The sequence below is a fragment of the Cydia strobilella genome, chromosome 5 (genome assembly GCF_947568885.1).
Source record: "Cydia strobilella chromosome 5, ilCydStro3.1, whole genome shotgun sequence".
NCBI lineage: Eukaryota > Metazoa > Arthropoda > Insecta > Lepidoptera > Tortricidae > Cydia > Cydia strobilella.
The window spans coordinates 5,823,565-5,839,469 of NC_086045.1; the positions used below are offsets into that span (position 1 = coordinate 5,823,565).

At 38.1% G+C, this 15,905-nt stretch overlaps 2 protein-coding genes across 3 annotated transcripts; both read left to right on the forward strand.

Moving 5' to 3' along the window:
- The first annotated feature begins 2,808 nt into the window (after positions 1-2,808).
- On the forward strand, positions 2,809-4,598 carry LOC134741749 (uncharacterized). Its single transcript, XM_063674642.1, has 4 exons — positions 2,809-2,842; positions 3,101-3,274; positions 3,353-4,005; positions 4,122-4,598. The coding sequence occupies exons 1-4, from the start codon at positions 2,809-2,811 to the stop codon at positions 4,596-4,598; spliced, it is 1,338 nt and encodes a 445-aa protein (XP_063530712.1).
- A 164-nt stretch (positions 4,599-4,762) lies between these two features.
- LOC134741843 (uncharacterized) lies at positions 4,763-6,856 on the forward strand. 2 transcript variants are annotated; one of them, XM_063674735.1, is made up of 3 exons: positions 4,763-5,952; positions 6,099-6,306; positions 6,405-6,856. In XM_063674735.1, exons 1-3 carry the CDS (start codon positions 4,818-4,820, stop codon positions 6,775-6,777), a joined length of 1,716 nt encoding a protein of 571 aa, XP_063530805.1. In that variant the 5' UTR covers positions 4,763-4,817; the 3' UTR covers positions 6,778-6,856. The 2 variants fall into 2 exon arrangements, with proteins under 2 accessions (XP_063530805.1, XP_063530806.1); XM_063674736.1 differs by lacking the exon at positions 6,405-6,856 and having other exon boundaries at positions 6,099-6,352.
- The last annotated feature ends 9,049 nt before the right edge of the window (positions 6,857-15,905 follow it).

The following is a 15,905-nucleotide window of genomic DNA, read 5'->3' on the forward strand; positions in this document are numbered from 1 at the left end:
CTGCAGACTAAGGGCTCAAATAGGTGTGAAGTTTACGCCAAGTACCTACTTTTCATTTAGTTTTGAAGGTAGCGGAGGGTTACTGTGATTGCATTTGTAGTTATTGGGCATTTTCAGTTGTTGTTATTGTATTTTATTGGTTTTGGCCTTGTAAGTTTTGATAAATTGTACCACTGGCGCGAAACGGGCGATGTCAATGTCAATTTTCTTTAATATAATAAATGAGTGGTAGAGTCACCTGCAATAATATGTTACTCTTCGAAGTAGTAAGAGATCTTAGGTCCCGTTTTCTAGGGGGACCTTGCATTTTGGAGACAAAGCAAACCGCTTGGAACAGGTGTTCCTGGGGGTGATCTGAGCTGATTTAGCCCGGTTGCCACGAGGTTCCCCCCAGCAGGTGGGCAGGGGAGGGGGGGGAAAAGTGCCTCCGGCGCGCCTCACTCTAAGCATTATATCTGCATACATCTAGCAACTATATCAAGTTTGGTGTCTTTTTCGCATAATTCGAGGATGAGGAATTCATTTCTGTTACTAAATTTTCACTCACCCATACAAAAAAAACGAGAAATTTAAAATTCAAAAAAATTCTTTACACTTTTTTTTTCGAAAATCCACTACAAAATTAAAACTATGAGGATTTGCTCTAGAAAAAAAATACGTGTGAATAGCCCAGTTATCCTACTATATAGAATAATAAACTTGTCAAACATTTTTGCCTAACAATTGTATTTAAAAAAATGTTTTGCGTCACACGGCGGACCGAGCTGAAATAGGTACCTACACGCATTTAGTTTAGGCACGCATTCACTTTAAAATTTTATTCTACACACGCAAGTAGGTACAGAAACTAAATATCTAATAAAAATAAAGGAATTTAAAATGCGAAATAACCGAATATTGGATTATCCTATGCAGAATGAGTTGTCTACCTACTGGATAGTTTTACGACAGATCATTTTTTTAATTAGTTATTGTGACCTATATGTTCTCGGTATTTTGAGATACTTATCTACGTATAAGTACATAAAAATTATAATAAATTTGCGTGTAGGTATCTAAACAGAGGTTAATGCGGTGCAGGGCAGCGCGCGGCGCTCGCGCTCACCGACAGTTGGTTGGAGGGGGCAGGGAAGCAAGCGTGGGCGCGGGAGTCGTCTCACTCTCAGTCGTCGACGCAACCTGTCGCTACAAGCACCCGTCTATAAATAGTTATACATTGGCATTCTATTCTTGCTGTGATAATCTTTATTTTATATTAAGTTATTTTGTGCTAAAAGGATTTTAAGGACATTGGTGGATTGTGAGCTGTGTTGTGAGTACTATTTTATGTTTTTTCGTGATATTCTGTGTTCAACAATATAATTACCTACCTCTAATGTTTGTTTGCTGTGAAAATTACTTCAACGATATTTATTATACAAACCTCTGACCGCGACTTCGCACGCGTGAATGTCGGTTATTACGCTTTTGGTCCTGTCTAATCTCTTGCACTCAGCACTACTAAAAATATATTTACCCAGCGTTGATGAAATACTTAAACAGCTTTATAACCTACAATATAAGATCACTTGTTTAACCAAATTTGTACCTACGTTATGGTGTCATAAAAGGGTTCATAGTTTTTTTTTATTTGAATGGTGTGGAAAATACACCTTAATTCATGTCGCCATGGCTATGATTTTGCGAATTTTAGGTATAAAGTTGTTTAAGTCTTTCATCAACGCTATAAAAATACACCTTATTGTTATACGCTTTGTTAACCAGGTGGAAGAAAATGACTTGAGCATGTCTGAGACTAACCAAGAAAATGATAATCCCACCAAATGGGAGCTTTGTTTTTTTTGTCAAAAAATAACGCATGAAAAGCTTATTAATCCTTCGTGCAAAGGCTATGATTTGGTGGCAAATAATCTAATGCAATTCCATGAGATTGGGGAATTACCGTTTGTTTTAAAAGAGTCTTTGTTTACGTGTGTAAATAACCTTAAAAAAGTTTTATGTGATAACCATGCGTCATGGCATAAGTCCTGTTACTTGGAATGTAGTAACTCAAGACTTGAACGAGCGCAGTTGCGAACCAAAAAGAAGGCCCTTGATGAGGATCCTCAATTACCAAATGTCATTGTCAACACTCGCAGTCGCCAATCCACTGTTTACAATAGCGACACATGTCTGTTTTGCGATTTACCAGGTACAAAAACTTTACCTCTCAGTCAAATTATGAAGCAGTCATGTAACGATACTATAATTAATTGTGCTACGATATTAAACGATTATAAAATATTAGCAAAGGTATCTGAACGATGTGATTTAATTGCGTTAGAGGTGAAGTATCACCACACATGTCTATGCGAATATAGGCGTAGGGCCGCCACTCAAAATGACGATATAATAAATAGTAATAAAAACAAAAAGGAGCAGGTTCAAAGCATAACATTTGCTTGGCTTGTTGCATATATAAATGAGGCACGAGAGAGCATGGAAAACCCAATTTTTAATATGGCAGATCTGGCTAAACTACAAACTGAGAGCATGAAAGATTTAGGAGTAGACTGTTCTGTTCACTCCACGAGACTGAAAGAAAAACTATTAAAGGAATGCCCTTACCTTATTGCATGCAACCAAAAAGGAATGACAAGCCTAATTACATTTAAAGATAACGTAGATTTCGCATTACGATCTCAAGCTGCTCGGAATTATGATAGTGAAGGTGCTGCCCTTAGCAAAGTTGCGAATATCTTGAGATCTGATATGTTTAGTGATGACAACCCCAGCGGTATACCGGCGTCACTTATAGCCTTAATCACGATGATTATGTACGGTCCTACTTCAACTTTCAATGGTGAGGTCAATAATGATGGTGCCAGTCGTCACATCGCTGAACTCATTGTTTACAATGCTATAAAAAATGAAAAAAACAAGAGTAAGACCGCTAATCACAAGCATCTGCAATCCAGAGAAACACCTACCCCTGTCTTTTTGGCTGCGAAATTGTATGCCGAGACGCGAAAAAGGCATCTGATTGACTGTACATATCAACTTGGTCTGAGTATTTCATATAAAAGACTACAAGCAATTATCACGCAAAAAGCGAATGCAGTTTGTGAATTGTATCACAAAGATAATGTAGTTTGTCCACCCAAGCTTAAGAAGGGTTTGTTTACCACTGCAGCCGTGGACAATATTGACCACAACCCGACATCAACCTCCGCAAAGACTGCTTTTCATGGGACGGTGATTACGCTCATGCAGCATAAATTCCCAGAAGAAACAGGTATGTGAATTAAAAATATAATACAGTTATTTAAAGTCTAAACTTACCTATGTCTTGTAATATTTTTGTTAATTCCAGGTGTCGCCCGCGACTTCGCAACACAGTCAGACAATGTAACTCCTACATTGAATATGAAGGTCAAGCAGCTTCCTTCGGACTACGAAATAGTTCCTCCATGTTTTGTAGACATAAAGAAGTCAACATGCCCACAGTCTGAAATATACACTCATGATGTATCAACTACCACACCGTTGGTTATAGAGAAAGACTGGCTAGAGAGTACAATGACAAATGATTTCAAGCCATGGGCTGCGCATCATGCTGCAACTGACAAAGATATCCAAGAGCGACACAGCACAGACATAGCTATCTTGCCGTTGTTCAGAGAATATGCTCATACACCCGCTATGATGCTGCACTCAATGAACATAGTAACCAAGGCAACGAAGTTCATTAATCCCGACCAGATTCCCGTAATTGTCGCCGATCAACCACTGTATACCCTTCTAAAACAACTGCAATATTTGTTTCCCTTGAAGGTAGGAGAGGACAAGATTTTAATAATGATGGGTGGACTACATATTGAAATGGCTGCTCTTCGACTAATTGGACAGTGGTTGAGTGGAAGTGGGTGGGTGGAAGCCTTAGTACAGGCAAATGTGACGACACAGGGTAGATCAGAATCTATGTTGACAGCATCACACGTAACACGAACGAGATATGCTCATCAGGTATAACAAGAAAATAAATTTATTAATTTAACATTTTACTGTACAGAAGAAAGTCATACCTCTTTACAAGTTTTGGTAAGTCATAATCTTAACTTCCAAATCAATTATTGTTTTAGGTGACTGCCGCAGCTCTGTATTATTTGCAGAAAGAGGCCTACCAAGCCCAATTGGATGTCGGCGATGAAGCACAAGGGCCGTTAATCACTTTCGGAGAGTGGCGTCTGGAAAAATGCGCTAGCACGCCTCAATTCAAATATTGGGATTTAGTGCTGAATCTCGAGCTGATGATCTTACAGTTCGTTGGGGCAATCAGAAAAGGAGATTATAAAATATACCTAGATTCCATAAGAAGATTACTGCCGTGGTTCTTTGCATTAGACCACATAAATTACTCCAGATGGCTCTCAGTTCATCTCAGAGACTTAGTGAACTTAGAAAAAATGCATCCAGACTTGTTGAAGCATTTCGAAAAAGGCCAATTCGTGGCAAGAAAGACTGATAGGCCCTTCTCTGGAATAGCCCTAGATCAAGCGCATGAGCAAATTAATGCTATCCTAAAGGGAGATGGTGGTAAGAATGCAAAAAAATACTAAGTACCTACATGTATCTTAACTTCGCATTAAATAACTATTGTTAATATTCTTACAGGTATGATTGGCATTACCGAAAATGCCGACTCTTTACGCAAATGGATTATAGCTGCGCCTGAATTGGCTGCTTTAATTGAAAGCTTCGAAAGTGAGATTCTACCGACCGAATCTGTCCATGATTATCGTCATCATTCCGACACTGCCGCTAATCAAGAACTATTCATGTGCGAAGTAAAATCTTTAATAGCAACGATTAAGGAACTCGGCAGTCCGTTTCTAGAAGAGACGAAAGATCTTTATAATATTGATACAAAGAATGTCGCTTCTTCAGAAGTAGTAGAAACAGTTTTCAATATAGAAAAGTTTGGCAACGAGCAGTACGAAAATTTTTGTAAGGAAAGACTGAATGGTGGGAAAAGTTTGCTTGAGCCGATCAAACTTAATAAGTATGCTCGATTTAGTACCAGTTCCAAGAAGTCTGACAGCAAAACGAAAGCGAAATTAGTTGGGCTCAAAAATGATTGTAGTCTCTTCAGCAAGCTATATATAGCTACGTGCGAGCACAGAACAGGAAGCCTGGATTCATTTTTCGCTCACGAAAATCAAGCTACACCTCCATCATTATCAGTCATGGGAAAAATGCGATCAGGAACCAAATCAGATCTTTTGAAATGCCTGATCAACCATTGTGATCCAGCTCACACAGCCATAGTGCCGAGTTCACCACCAGTATCAGCCAAAGTTTTAGATGGTTCTGCCTTGGTGCATATGCTAAGCCCTGGACACAACAAAATATTTCATGAGTATGCTGACACAGTGTTTATACCTTTTTTGCATAGAGAATTTGCCACTGTATCACGTATAGATTTAGTATGGGATAGGTATGACAATGAAAGTCTTAAAAATACAACAAGAGAGAAACGTGGCACTGGACAAAGAACACGAGTTACCCTAAACACTAAGATTCCCAAGGGTTGGTCAAATTTTCTTAGGGATAGTACAAATAAAGAGGAATTATTCCATCTTCTTACGTCCCAGTGTCATACCGCAAAATATGCAAGTAACAAAGAATTGTACGTGACGGATGGTGAGGTAGTTCTCAGCAATAGTAGCAGAGACAAACAAAAACTAGAACCATGCAACCACGAGGAAGCAGACACGCGCATGATGGTCCATGTAGCTGATGCTGTAGCCCAAGGTCACACAAAAATTATGCTACGCACAGTGGATACTGATGTTGTTGTTCTAGCAGTTGCATGTATATCACAATTGCCGGAGCTCCAGGAGTTATGGGTTCATATCGGCACAGGAAAGAATCACCAGTTCCTCTCGTGCCATGCTATTGCAGCTTCTTTAGGTAACTTTTGTAGTTCCTCCATTAATTGTAAATAAATTAAATATATTACCGCAGTATGAGACAGGTCGTCTGGGCATTTGGTCACGTGCTGCAAACTTTCTTTAAATATATGGTTTTAATTGATAGATATATAATTTATTTTACAGGACCAGAAAGGACAGAAGTCTTGCCATTCTTCCACGCCTTTTCAGGTTGCGACACTGTTTCTTTTTTGTGTGGAAAGGGAAAAAAAAGCGTATTTCAAGCTTGGAGCGGATATCCTGCTGTAACGGAGGGATTTAAATACGCCAAACAAGGCAATATTGAGCAGGCGTTGCCAATATTGGAAAAATTTGTTATTGTCTTGTATGATAAGTAAGAGTCTTACAACATTATGTCTAGAGAGATTTGAATTACGGGTTGTGAACACGTGGACATTATTTTAACACTATGCATTTTGTTACTGATTTCAGATCAGGTACAAGTAGGCGTGTAAATGAGTGCCGAAAAGTACTTTTTACACAAAGAAATCTCCAATTAGAGAATCTGCCTCCAACGGAAGATGCGCTACACAAACATATTCTCCGTGCAGTTTACCAAGGAGGGTATGTTTGGGGGCAGATTATAGCTCCTCAGCAAGAGCTACCATGCCCTGCTGACTGGGGCTGGTCGAAAGAAAATGGTCATTGGGAGCCCATATGGACAGGCCTACCTGCGGCGGCTGTTGCTTGTTTAGAACTTATTCGTTGCCGCTGCAAAACAAAATGCGCAGGGAGGTGCAGCTGCTTTAAAAAACAACTAAAATGCACGGACCTGTGTGCATGTAGTGGCAATTGCGAACAATAAATATCTTATTTCAACCTGCATTTTTTGTCAAACATCTATGTTAATTTTATCACATTTATAATAACTCTACTGGCGAAAGTTTTCCCAACATCTTTATTTATATGTGCCATTCTCAACCATAAAGGTACTTATTGTCGGTTGCCAATAAGGCGCTATTTCCATATAGCTTTAATTTGAAATCAACCTTATTGACAACCGACAATGTGGTACCTTTTGATTGAAAACGTCACATATATTTAATTTATATTTGTATATATATCACGTCCAGAAGTAATTTAATAATGTAATCTACTACCAGAAGAATAACAACTTATCAGAAATCATCTAAACATGGTGCTGCATACCGCTCTTACAATGCAGGTACGCCGCGTGACACAAAACATTTTTTTTAACAGAGTTATTAACGCTAAAATGTTTGACAAGTTTATTATTCTATATAGTAGGATAACTGGGCTATTCACACGTATTTTTTTTCTAGAGCAAATCCTCATAGTTTTAATTTTGTAGTGGATTTTCGAAAAAAAAAGTGTAAAGAATTTTTTTGAATTTTAAATTTCTCGTTTTTTTTGTATGGGTGAGTGAAAATTTAGTAACAGAAATGAATTCCTCATCCTCGAATTATGCGAAAAAGACACCAAACTTGATATAGTTGCTAGATGTATGCAGATATAATGCTTAGAGTGAGGCGCGCCGGAGGCACTTTTCCCCCCCCTCCCCTGCCCACCTGCTGGGGGGAACCTCGTGGCAACCGGGCTAAATCAGCTCAGATCACCCCCAGGAACACCTGTTCCAAGCGGTTTGCTTTGTCTCAACAATGCAAGGTGTCGGACCTAAGATCTCATGCTAAAGGCTGCAAAAATATGTAACACACTCTTATGACTCTACAAATAAGATCGTGTGTCATAATAATATATTATTGTAGGTGACTGTACGTTTTTAGAGCTTCGTACAAAACTTTATGGGATCACTTCGGTCTTGGGATAGTGCAAGTGGCGCTTAGGCAATAGGCACTGAATACTTAGCTAGTCTTAATTTTATAATGGTCGTTTTATACTTAAAAATAGAACCTTATTCATTTGGTAATAAGTTGAAATTTTGAACGGGAAGTATCAAATGTCGTCTATCTGTGCATAGAGTTATTGAATCGTAGAAAGCCTAATAAACTAATTGAATATTTGTTTAGGGCATCAAAAATATTAAACAGGAACTTTTATTGGGCATATAATAATATAATTTAACTGTGTATTAATATTTTAGCGCCAATAAATTTATACTAGTCTCAAATATAAATATCATATGATTAAAAAAACTGGCAGCAAAATCAAGCCACCCAAAAACATATAGGGAATTTGAATTTTCATCTAGTTCAGAGTTCAATTTCAGATAAGTTCAAGAATATTTAAGAGTTCCAAATGTCATGGATGCTGGATGCTAGCAAGATGTAAAAACAACAATTTAGCGGAAGAGTTTAAATGTCTTTACTTACAATAATCAAAGAAACTTAGAATATAGGTAATTTGTTTCTACTAGACAACTATCAATCAATAAATACTATCTTCGGTATAGCAACTGCTTCGCCAACAGTCTGGTAAGTAGACCTACAAACGTTGTTCGGTTGGTCTAATAGTAAAGCAAAAGTGTGCCAGCCTTTACAAAACAAGCATACCTAGACAAGACGAGTGCAGACGATTGACTGTTGAGCAGACGATTCAACGGAGCCACGAAGTTCTGTCGCCAAAATAGCGTTTAGTTTTTAAGTTTATGAAATTTATATGTTAGTCTATACGGTATATGTAATATGGGCCTTGTTGCCTAAATAAAATTTTCAAATAAAATAAATAAAATAAAACAAAGGGACCGTTAATAGTCAAAGACTCTTTTATTAATATGGATTTGAGGTGGGCTGAATGAGAGTTTGGTGCAGAATCTGGTAACCAGTCTTCTATGCCCCAAGGCAACACGGGATAACAAACCAACCTAAACCTTGTATTGTAGGAGTGAACGGCAGTGAGAATTCATAATCATGGGTGTCTAGAATAATATCAGTGAATTGGTATCGCTTAATTAGAAGATTTTTTGTAACAACTCTATTTACTGAATATTATTTTTCTGTAATCTCTGTATGTCTACTAAAGAAGCTTTATAGCTTCTACATTACTATAGCCCAGAGGATTATAAGGTCTTCCATTTAATTGTGTTTTAAATCTTTATTTTGACTTATCAATACATTCAGTAAATACCTATTGCATTAGTTTGTCCTTGCATGTTTTGATTTGCCGGCAGCTACCTCTAGCCAGGCAAATGCTTAAAATTTAACCTGTCATAACGACGCATACGCCTTCTTACGGAGCTCTTACCACCATAGTCAGTCGCGTGACTAAGGCTTGGCCAATTTTTTATTAAATACTTTCTTACAGTGGGTTAAACCCATATAACGTACCAAATTGTTCAATGTCATAATGATAACTCGTCTCAACTAATCAATTCGAGCTAGTCTGCGCATTTTAATATCGTGGTGGAATTACAAAGTAATAAAAATGCAAACGAACGAACTTGCCCGGTTCGCTGCCTGTAAAATCTGAAGCTTAATAAGCCTTTTTATTAAGACGGCGACGTAAAATTAAACAAAGTGTTGATGGGTTTGATTTGATTAAGAATTTTCTTCAGTGGCAGTGATAAAACCATTTAAACTGATTATAATCCCGTAGCTTGACCCAGTCTCTGACTCTTTTCGAGTCGATGTTCATGCTTCAAACTCATAACATATATCAAAGTTGGCCTAATCACCGTCATGTAGACTCAAATATTAGTCGATCTGCTTGAACACCAAAACTCGATGGAGCGCTGCCAACCATTTTGGGCGCTTTGTACTCAAACCTTTATTCTTCCCTTCTTTTGGTATCAGTCAGTTAAGGGGCCCACTGACTATCAGTCCGCCGCACGATATCGGCCTGTCAGTTAGAACAAAAATTTGACTGTTCCGAACAACTGACAGGCCAATGTCGTCCGGCGGACTGATAGTCAGTGGGCCCCTTTACTGTGCAACCGAGGTGTCTGAATCAATCCACATTGTAGGTGGTTATTCCAACTACATGATAGGAGAGTAATATCAGGCGGAAGATTCTGGGATCAATAAGGGATGACGATGAAAGCTGGAGGCTTAGAAAGAATAGGGATCTGGTTGCTATGGCCTTAGTACACCGCTACAACTGAAATATCACCGGTTGAAAAGCCAGACATCGTGTTTTGTGTGCCGACCACAACGCAACGCGTGCAAAACGACAACGCTAGAGTGCAAAATGCTCAAGTTGATAAACAAGATCGGGGTGCGGGTATTTCGATAAACTCGCGAGTTTAAATCAGTGTTTAACATTCCGTTCGTTTACAACTATCATCCGAATCCTCACTTTAACCGTTGACGTATTTTGCTAGCAAAAGCAGGTAACTTACGTCGTTCCTTGCACACGCATGGAGCCATACATCATTAGTCGCCGGTTATAATTTATGACCGCGCCTGACCAATTTCACGCACGGCCGCGTTCCTATCCGGATTTTATCCGCACAGATTAAGTTACCCCGGCACCCACCATCCGGCTAGCGGAGAAGGGTGTCCTGAATTTTGCCGGATTTCATTGACCGGTTAAAATTTGCGACGACCTTTTTCGTGGAAAGTTTAAAAAGCTTTGGGTTTTTGTTTTTGATGTATAATGGGGTCGTTTGTCAGGTACAGTCATTTGTTTTATAAACACAGAGACAAACGATTGCAATTTTAAACTCTTTCTTTCAAATTAAGGAAACAGTGGTTCCTCGTGTACCTAAATGTGTTGAAATGTAAATACTAGAGTCAGTCCAATAAACCTCTTACTATTTTTATAGGTAAGCACCAACTTAAATAAATAAATAAATGTCAAAGGACATTATTATAATAATACTACACATATTGACTAAACTTTGCAAGCGACAGAATGTGGTGGTGTCACTAATAACTTCGAATTCTTATATTTATAAAGTTCCACATTTTGTCACTGCCATTCCGGTGCAGTCTGCACCAGCTCAGTCTGAGCTAAGACAAATCAAAACTATAGCCTTACCACGAGTTTGTCACTGACATGACACTGACATACCTATTCGCTAGCGTGTCCGTACCTTATTTCTATGGATCTCGCGAGTTTATTGTAACATGTTTCATTGCTTTGTACCTAAAACAGCGATCGGGGTGGAACATGCACGTCATCCTAATAGAGCCAGGAGTCTCAACCTAACCCCAAGAATATATTTTAAGACTTTTTTTAACACGCTTGCTCGTAACGTAGAACTTATTGAACCGCTTTTATTAGGCTCATAATCCTAGACGCGTGATCGCGTACGATAATCCAATCGAGTTAAGATTGTAACTAATCGCTAATAATATGTATGTATTCTTAAATTGGTCGAGTAGATTATGTTACAACAAGGACTGGAGGCTGGAGCGCGCCGGCGTCAGGGTCGAGGGGCCGGCAGGTAGTATGACAGATTTTAGACTTTTACTGTTTAAACAATTAAAATTTTGATTAATATGAAAGGTAGTTTTTTTCGCAAGTATTTTCGTCGTATGAAACACGTATGCATTGGTCATTACACACATCGGCTTTCTTATTGCGCGCTCGCTTAGCTCGAACAAGATCAAGCTAATTTTACGGTTTGAACTCACGTGTTTTTAGTCACTCGCACTTATCATATCATATCGCCTCGAGTGTATAATGTGATTATTGTTGTACCTGTACCTTCAGTTCAAAAGTCACATGCCTTTACGCTAAGCCCCCAAAGCTTTCAAGAAGAGCTAAAAATGCTATAGCTTAAGAGGATACGGGAGTGGTCATTTCTCTATACAAACGTACTCTACTATTTCCCCCGTGGTTTTTGACCCTAGAGCAATGATTATTTTAACACAGATTAAAATTAGGTATCAATATCTGTATCGGCCTGTTTTGCTTTTTTTGATTGATAATTTTGTTTTTTTAAGACCTAGCACTTAAAATATTCGCAAAAACGGCCTAATTTACTAGGCCGAAAAGAGAAGCATGGTATCTAAAACTGACATCAATTCACCTAAAAAGCAAAACAGTCCGACACAGATAGTTTCATTACCATTTAGATCTCAATTTTCATTACGTTTGGTTAAGTTTTAGAGGAGGAAACAGTCGAGTACAAAACCTCGTTTCTTGAGATTTTTATGTAGGATTTTTCGCCTAACCTAGCGTGTCCTTATCGCACTAGTTTTAGGAGCCGCTTCCGTTAGCGAGACGGATATATTCTCTTAAAATATTTAAATATCAGCTCCCATATTCTCTTAAAAAAACTTTACAATTTACAGAACAAGCGGGCTCTTCTCATTGGTGCCGTGAACATATTAGTCTTGATTAAGCTACTATCACAGGTTAGGCGCGCATTTGTCTTTTCCTGTGGTCCTCTTTACAACTCAAGTAAAATATGCGTTTTCAGGGTTCCGTTCGTACCCAAAGGGTAAAATCGGGACCCTATTACTCAGACTCCGCTGTCCGTCCGTCCGTCCGTCTGTCCGTCTGTCTGTCTCTCTGTCTGTCTGCCTGTCTGACATCAGACAACAGAATAAAATAAATATTTAAGTGGAGCTTCCATACAACAAACGCCGTTTTTTTGCCGTTTTTGCGTAATGGTACGGAACCCTTCGTACGCGAGTCCGACTCGCACTTGGCCGGTTTTTTATATTGAAAAAATAGTAGCTGTACTGATATAGGAAGAGAAGAGTCGTGAAATGTATGGGCTTCCTTACGTTCCACGCCCCTTCTCTTTCCGCACAGACTCTATCATCTTATAACAAGTAATTTAAAAAAACGAATGGGGCCAGAAAAGGGGCATAGCCTGTAGTTAATACGAGTATACATCGAATTGTGTAAAACTATTTTCTATATGGACGAAAGCTTCTCAACACAAAAGTAGTCCCCAGTTTTCTCCCTGGATATTGACATATAATATTTAATAATATTTTACTTCAACTTCAACATTTATTCAGCAAATAGGCCACAAGGGCACTTTTACAGGTCAACATGAAATTTAAATACAAGCAAAATAAAACACAATGTATTGTGTTTTAAACATAACTGCCCCTTCGTTTGACTTTTATTGATTTTTTGATTTTTATAAGTCAGGCGCTAAGAACAAATTCTATAAAAACGCATTTAACTGATTTGCAAGACCGAAGTGATCCCATAAGTGTTCCGTTTGTCAAAACAAAGTTTTGCACGGAACACAAAAAATGATGCCTCTAACTCTTATAATAATTTAAAAATCGAAAAAATCAAACAACAGGCATGTGGTTAATATACATCTAATTGTGTAAAATTGACCATAATATTAATATCCAAAGAGGAAAAAGTTCGTATGGAATAGCGGTCGAGTGACGCCGGGAGGGGTCTGCGCGAACGTAAAAAACCGGCCAAGTGCGAGTCGGACTCGCGCACGAAGGGTTCCGTACCATTACGGAAAAAACAGCAAAAAAAACACTTTTGTTGTATGGGAGCCCCATTTAAATATTTATATTATTCTGTTTTTAGTATTTGTTGTTATAGCGGCAACAGAAATACATCATCTGTGAAAATTTCAACTGTCTAGCTATCACGGTTCATGAGATACAGCCTGGTGACAGACAGACAGACAGACGGACAGACGGACAGCGGAGTCTTAGTAATAGGGTCCCGTTTTTACCCTTTGGGTACGGAACCCTAAAAAACGGAAATCGGATACCTACGTTTGAGTAGAACGCTTTAGCAGATTTTTTTTCTATGGCATTTCTATGTTATAAATATGTAATGCGACAATTGAAGGAAATTTTTAAATTTGAAAAGATTAAAACTCTAAATAGGGCTTTCCGAAAGCAAACGTACTTAAAAAATACCCAAATCACTTTTCTTCTCTAGATTTCTAGAGGATTCACTCATTAAGATGTTGTCGTGAGTAAAATGGACCCAACTGTGCAGAAATGAAATTTTTGAAGAAAAAAAAATTAGGCATCGTGTCGTTGGGTCGTTATTGGGCACTAGGTGTAAAAGCGCCCGCAACACCGGCTCCAAATGATCTGATCTTTAACGAGCTTCGCTTAATGCTGATACATCGCTGATTCTAATAAGATGGATACTTCGCGGAGCTGCAATGTTCATTACCTGCTAAGTATACTCGTAATCCAAACATTAGAAAATATCCCAAGAGATCCTTTTCCTACAAGTAAAATACAATATTATTTCTTATTTTTATCTTACAGGCCAATTCGAACGTACATTGCTGTCAGAATGACATCTACTTAAATAAATAAATAATAAATAAATAAATATTATAGGACATTCTTACACACATTGACTAAGTCCCACGGTAAGCCCAAGGAGGCTTGTGTTATATATGGGTACTCAGACGACGATATATATAATATATAAATAACTTTATTTCAACCTTAGGCATAATAATAATCATTACAAATTAAAATAGCAGTCCATCATATAAATAATTCAGCTAACGCTGCAAAAAATAAATTAGTAATTACAAGTTATAACATAACACACATGTCATACAAAATAAAACATTACAAAGATCTTAACCTAAACTAGAACCTAACAAACACAAAAACTATTCACAAAATGCGCCCCGCGCCCCTCCAGATGCAAAGGAGCCCATCACGCTCGCCGCGTTGCCACGGTTTCAATTATAATATTATCTCTAGGTGGGTTTTGAATAGGTAGGTACTTGGTTTTTTAGGGTTCCGTACCCAAAGGATAAAAACGGGAACCTATTGCTAAGACTTCGCTGTCTGTCTGTCTGTCTGTCACCAGGATGTATATCATGAACCGTGATAGCTATACACAGTTATAATTTTCAAAGATGATGTATGTCTGTTGCCGCTTTAACAACAAATACTAAATAACATCATCATCATGTATACCAACAATATTTCCTAAATAAAAAAGACTGTTATATTTATAGAGGAGCGGGGCATCCTGATACAGGTTCATTCACCTAAAAGGAAGTCCCAACCACTGATGGCAATTTGTAGACTAAGCTTACAAGGAAATAAAACAATTTTCATTTTCATTTTCATTTCATTTCATTTTTCATACTAAAAAGTAGAAAAAAAATGTCGATGGCCTTTTGTTTTAGAAATATGAACAATCGCCCAAGTACGTGTCGAACCACGCCTATTTTAATTAAGAAACACTAAATAGAATTCACGTATCATTAGATCATTACCTATAGAAAACTATAGCCGAACGCGATCCGTAAGTCCAACGTTCTAAGTTTTGGCGCGCCCGAAAGCTTCTATCGAACTCCACTTTAACTAGGACCTTGAGAAATACCATAATTTCCGTTTTGGTATTTGCCATCCCTCGTCCCACACTTCTACAGTAACTATCAGAGCATGAACCTCTTGAGACGCGATTCGGGTCCCGTTTGCATATGGCCTTCTGCCCACTGCCCACTCGAGGGCAGAGTGGACTAATGCATTTGTGATTGCACAGCCATTGTCGGTAATGCGAATGGTGAGTTTGGGTGCATACGTAGAGGATTTTGGGAGTAAGACAGACATACAGATGAGTTTAAATAAGTGTTGTTGGGCAGATGCATTTGGCCATATACATATAACTGACTATAGTGTAGGTCTGATGGTCAAAATGAATTAGTATTTTGGGCGCAGGAAAAAGAAAAACTGCATCGGTTTTTATTCTTAATCTTGACTAAAATTTTAGTTAAATATGAATACATTATGTTTTAAAATATTCTCAACAAATTGTCAATAAATCTAATTATTAAATCAAAATCCTGTACACTTTTGTGTACCTTTTTTATACCACTTCGATATATTATAAACCGATCCGAAACAAGCATACGGCCCGGCTGACGGTAAGCGATCACCGTAGCCGATGGACACCTGTAACTCCAGCGTTGGTGCGCGTTGTCGTCTCTTTAAAACCTGTAAGTATCTATTTTAATCTTACGAATAAAAGACCAAACGAAAAAGTCAATTCTAAAAGCAATTCTGTAACCTTCACAATAAGTTAAAAAGAAATACTAATGCAAATAAATGGTGTGTTTGAGGCTTTGTGGCTAATTCCGAAAGCCGGCTT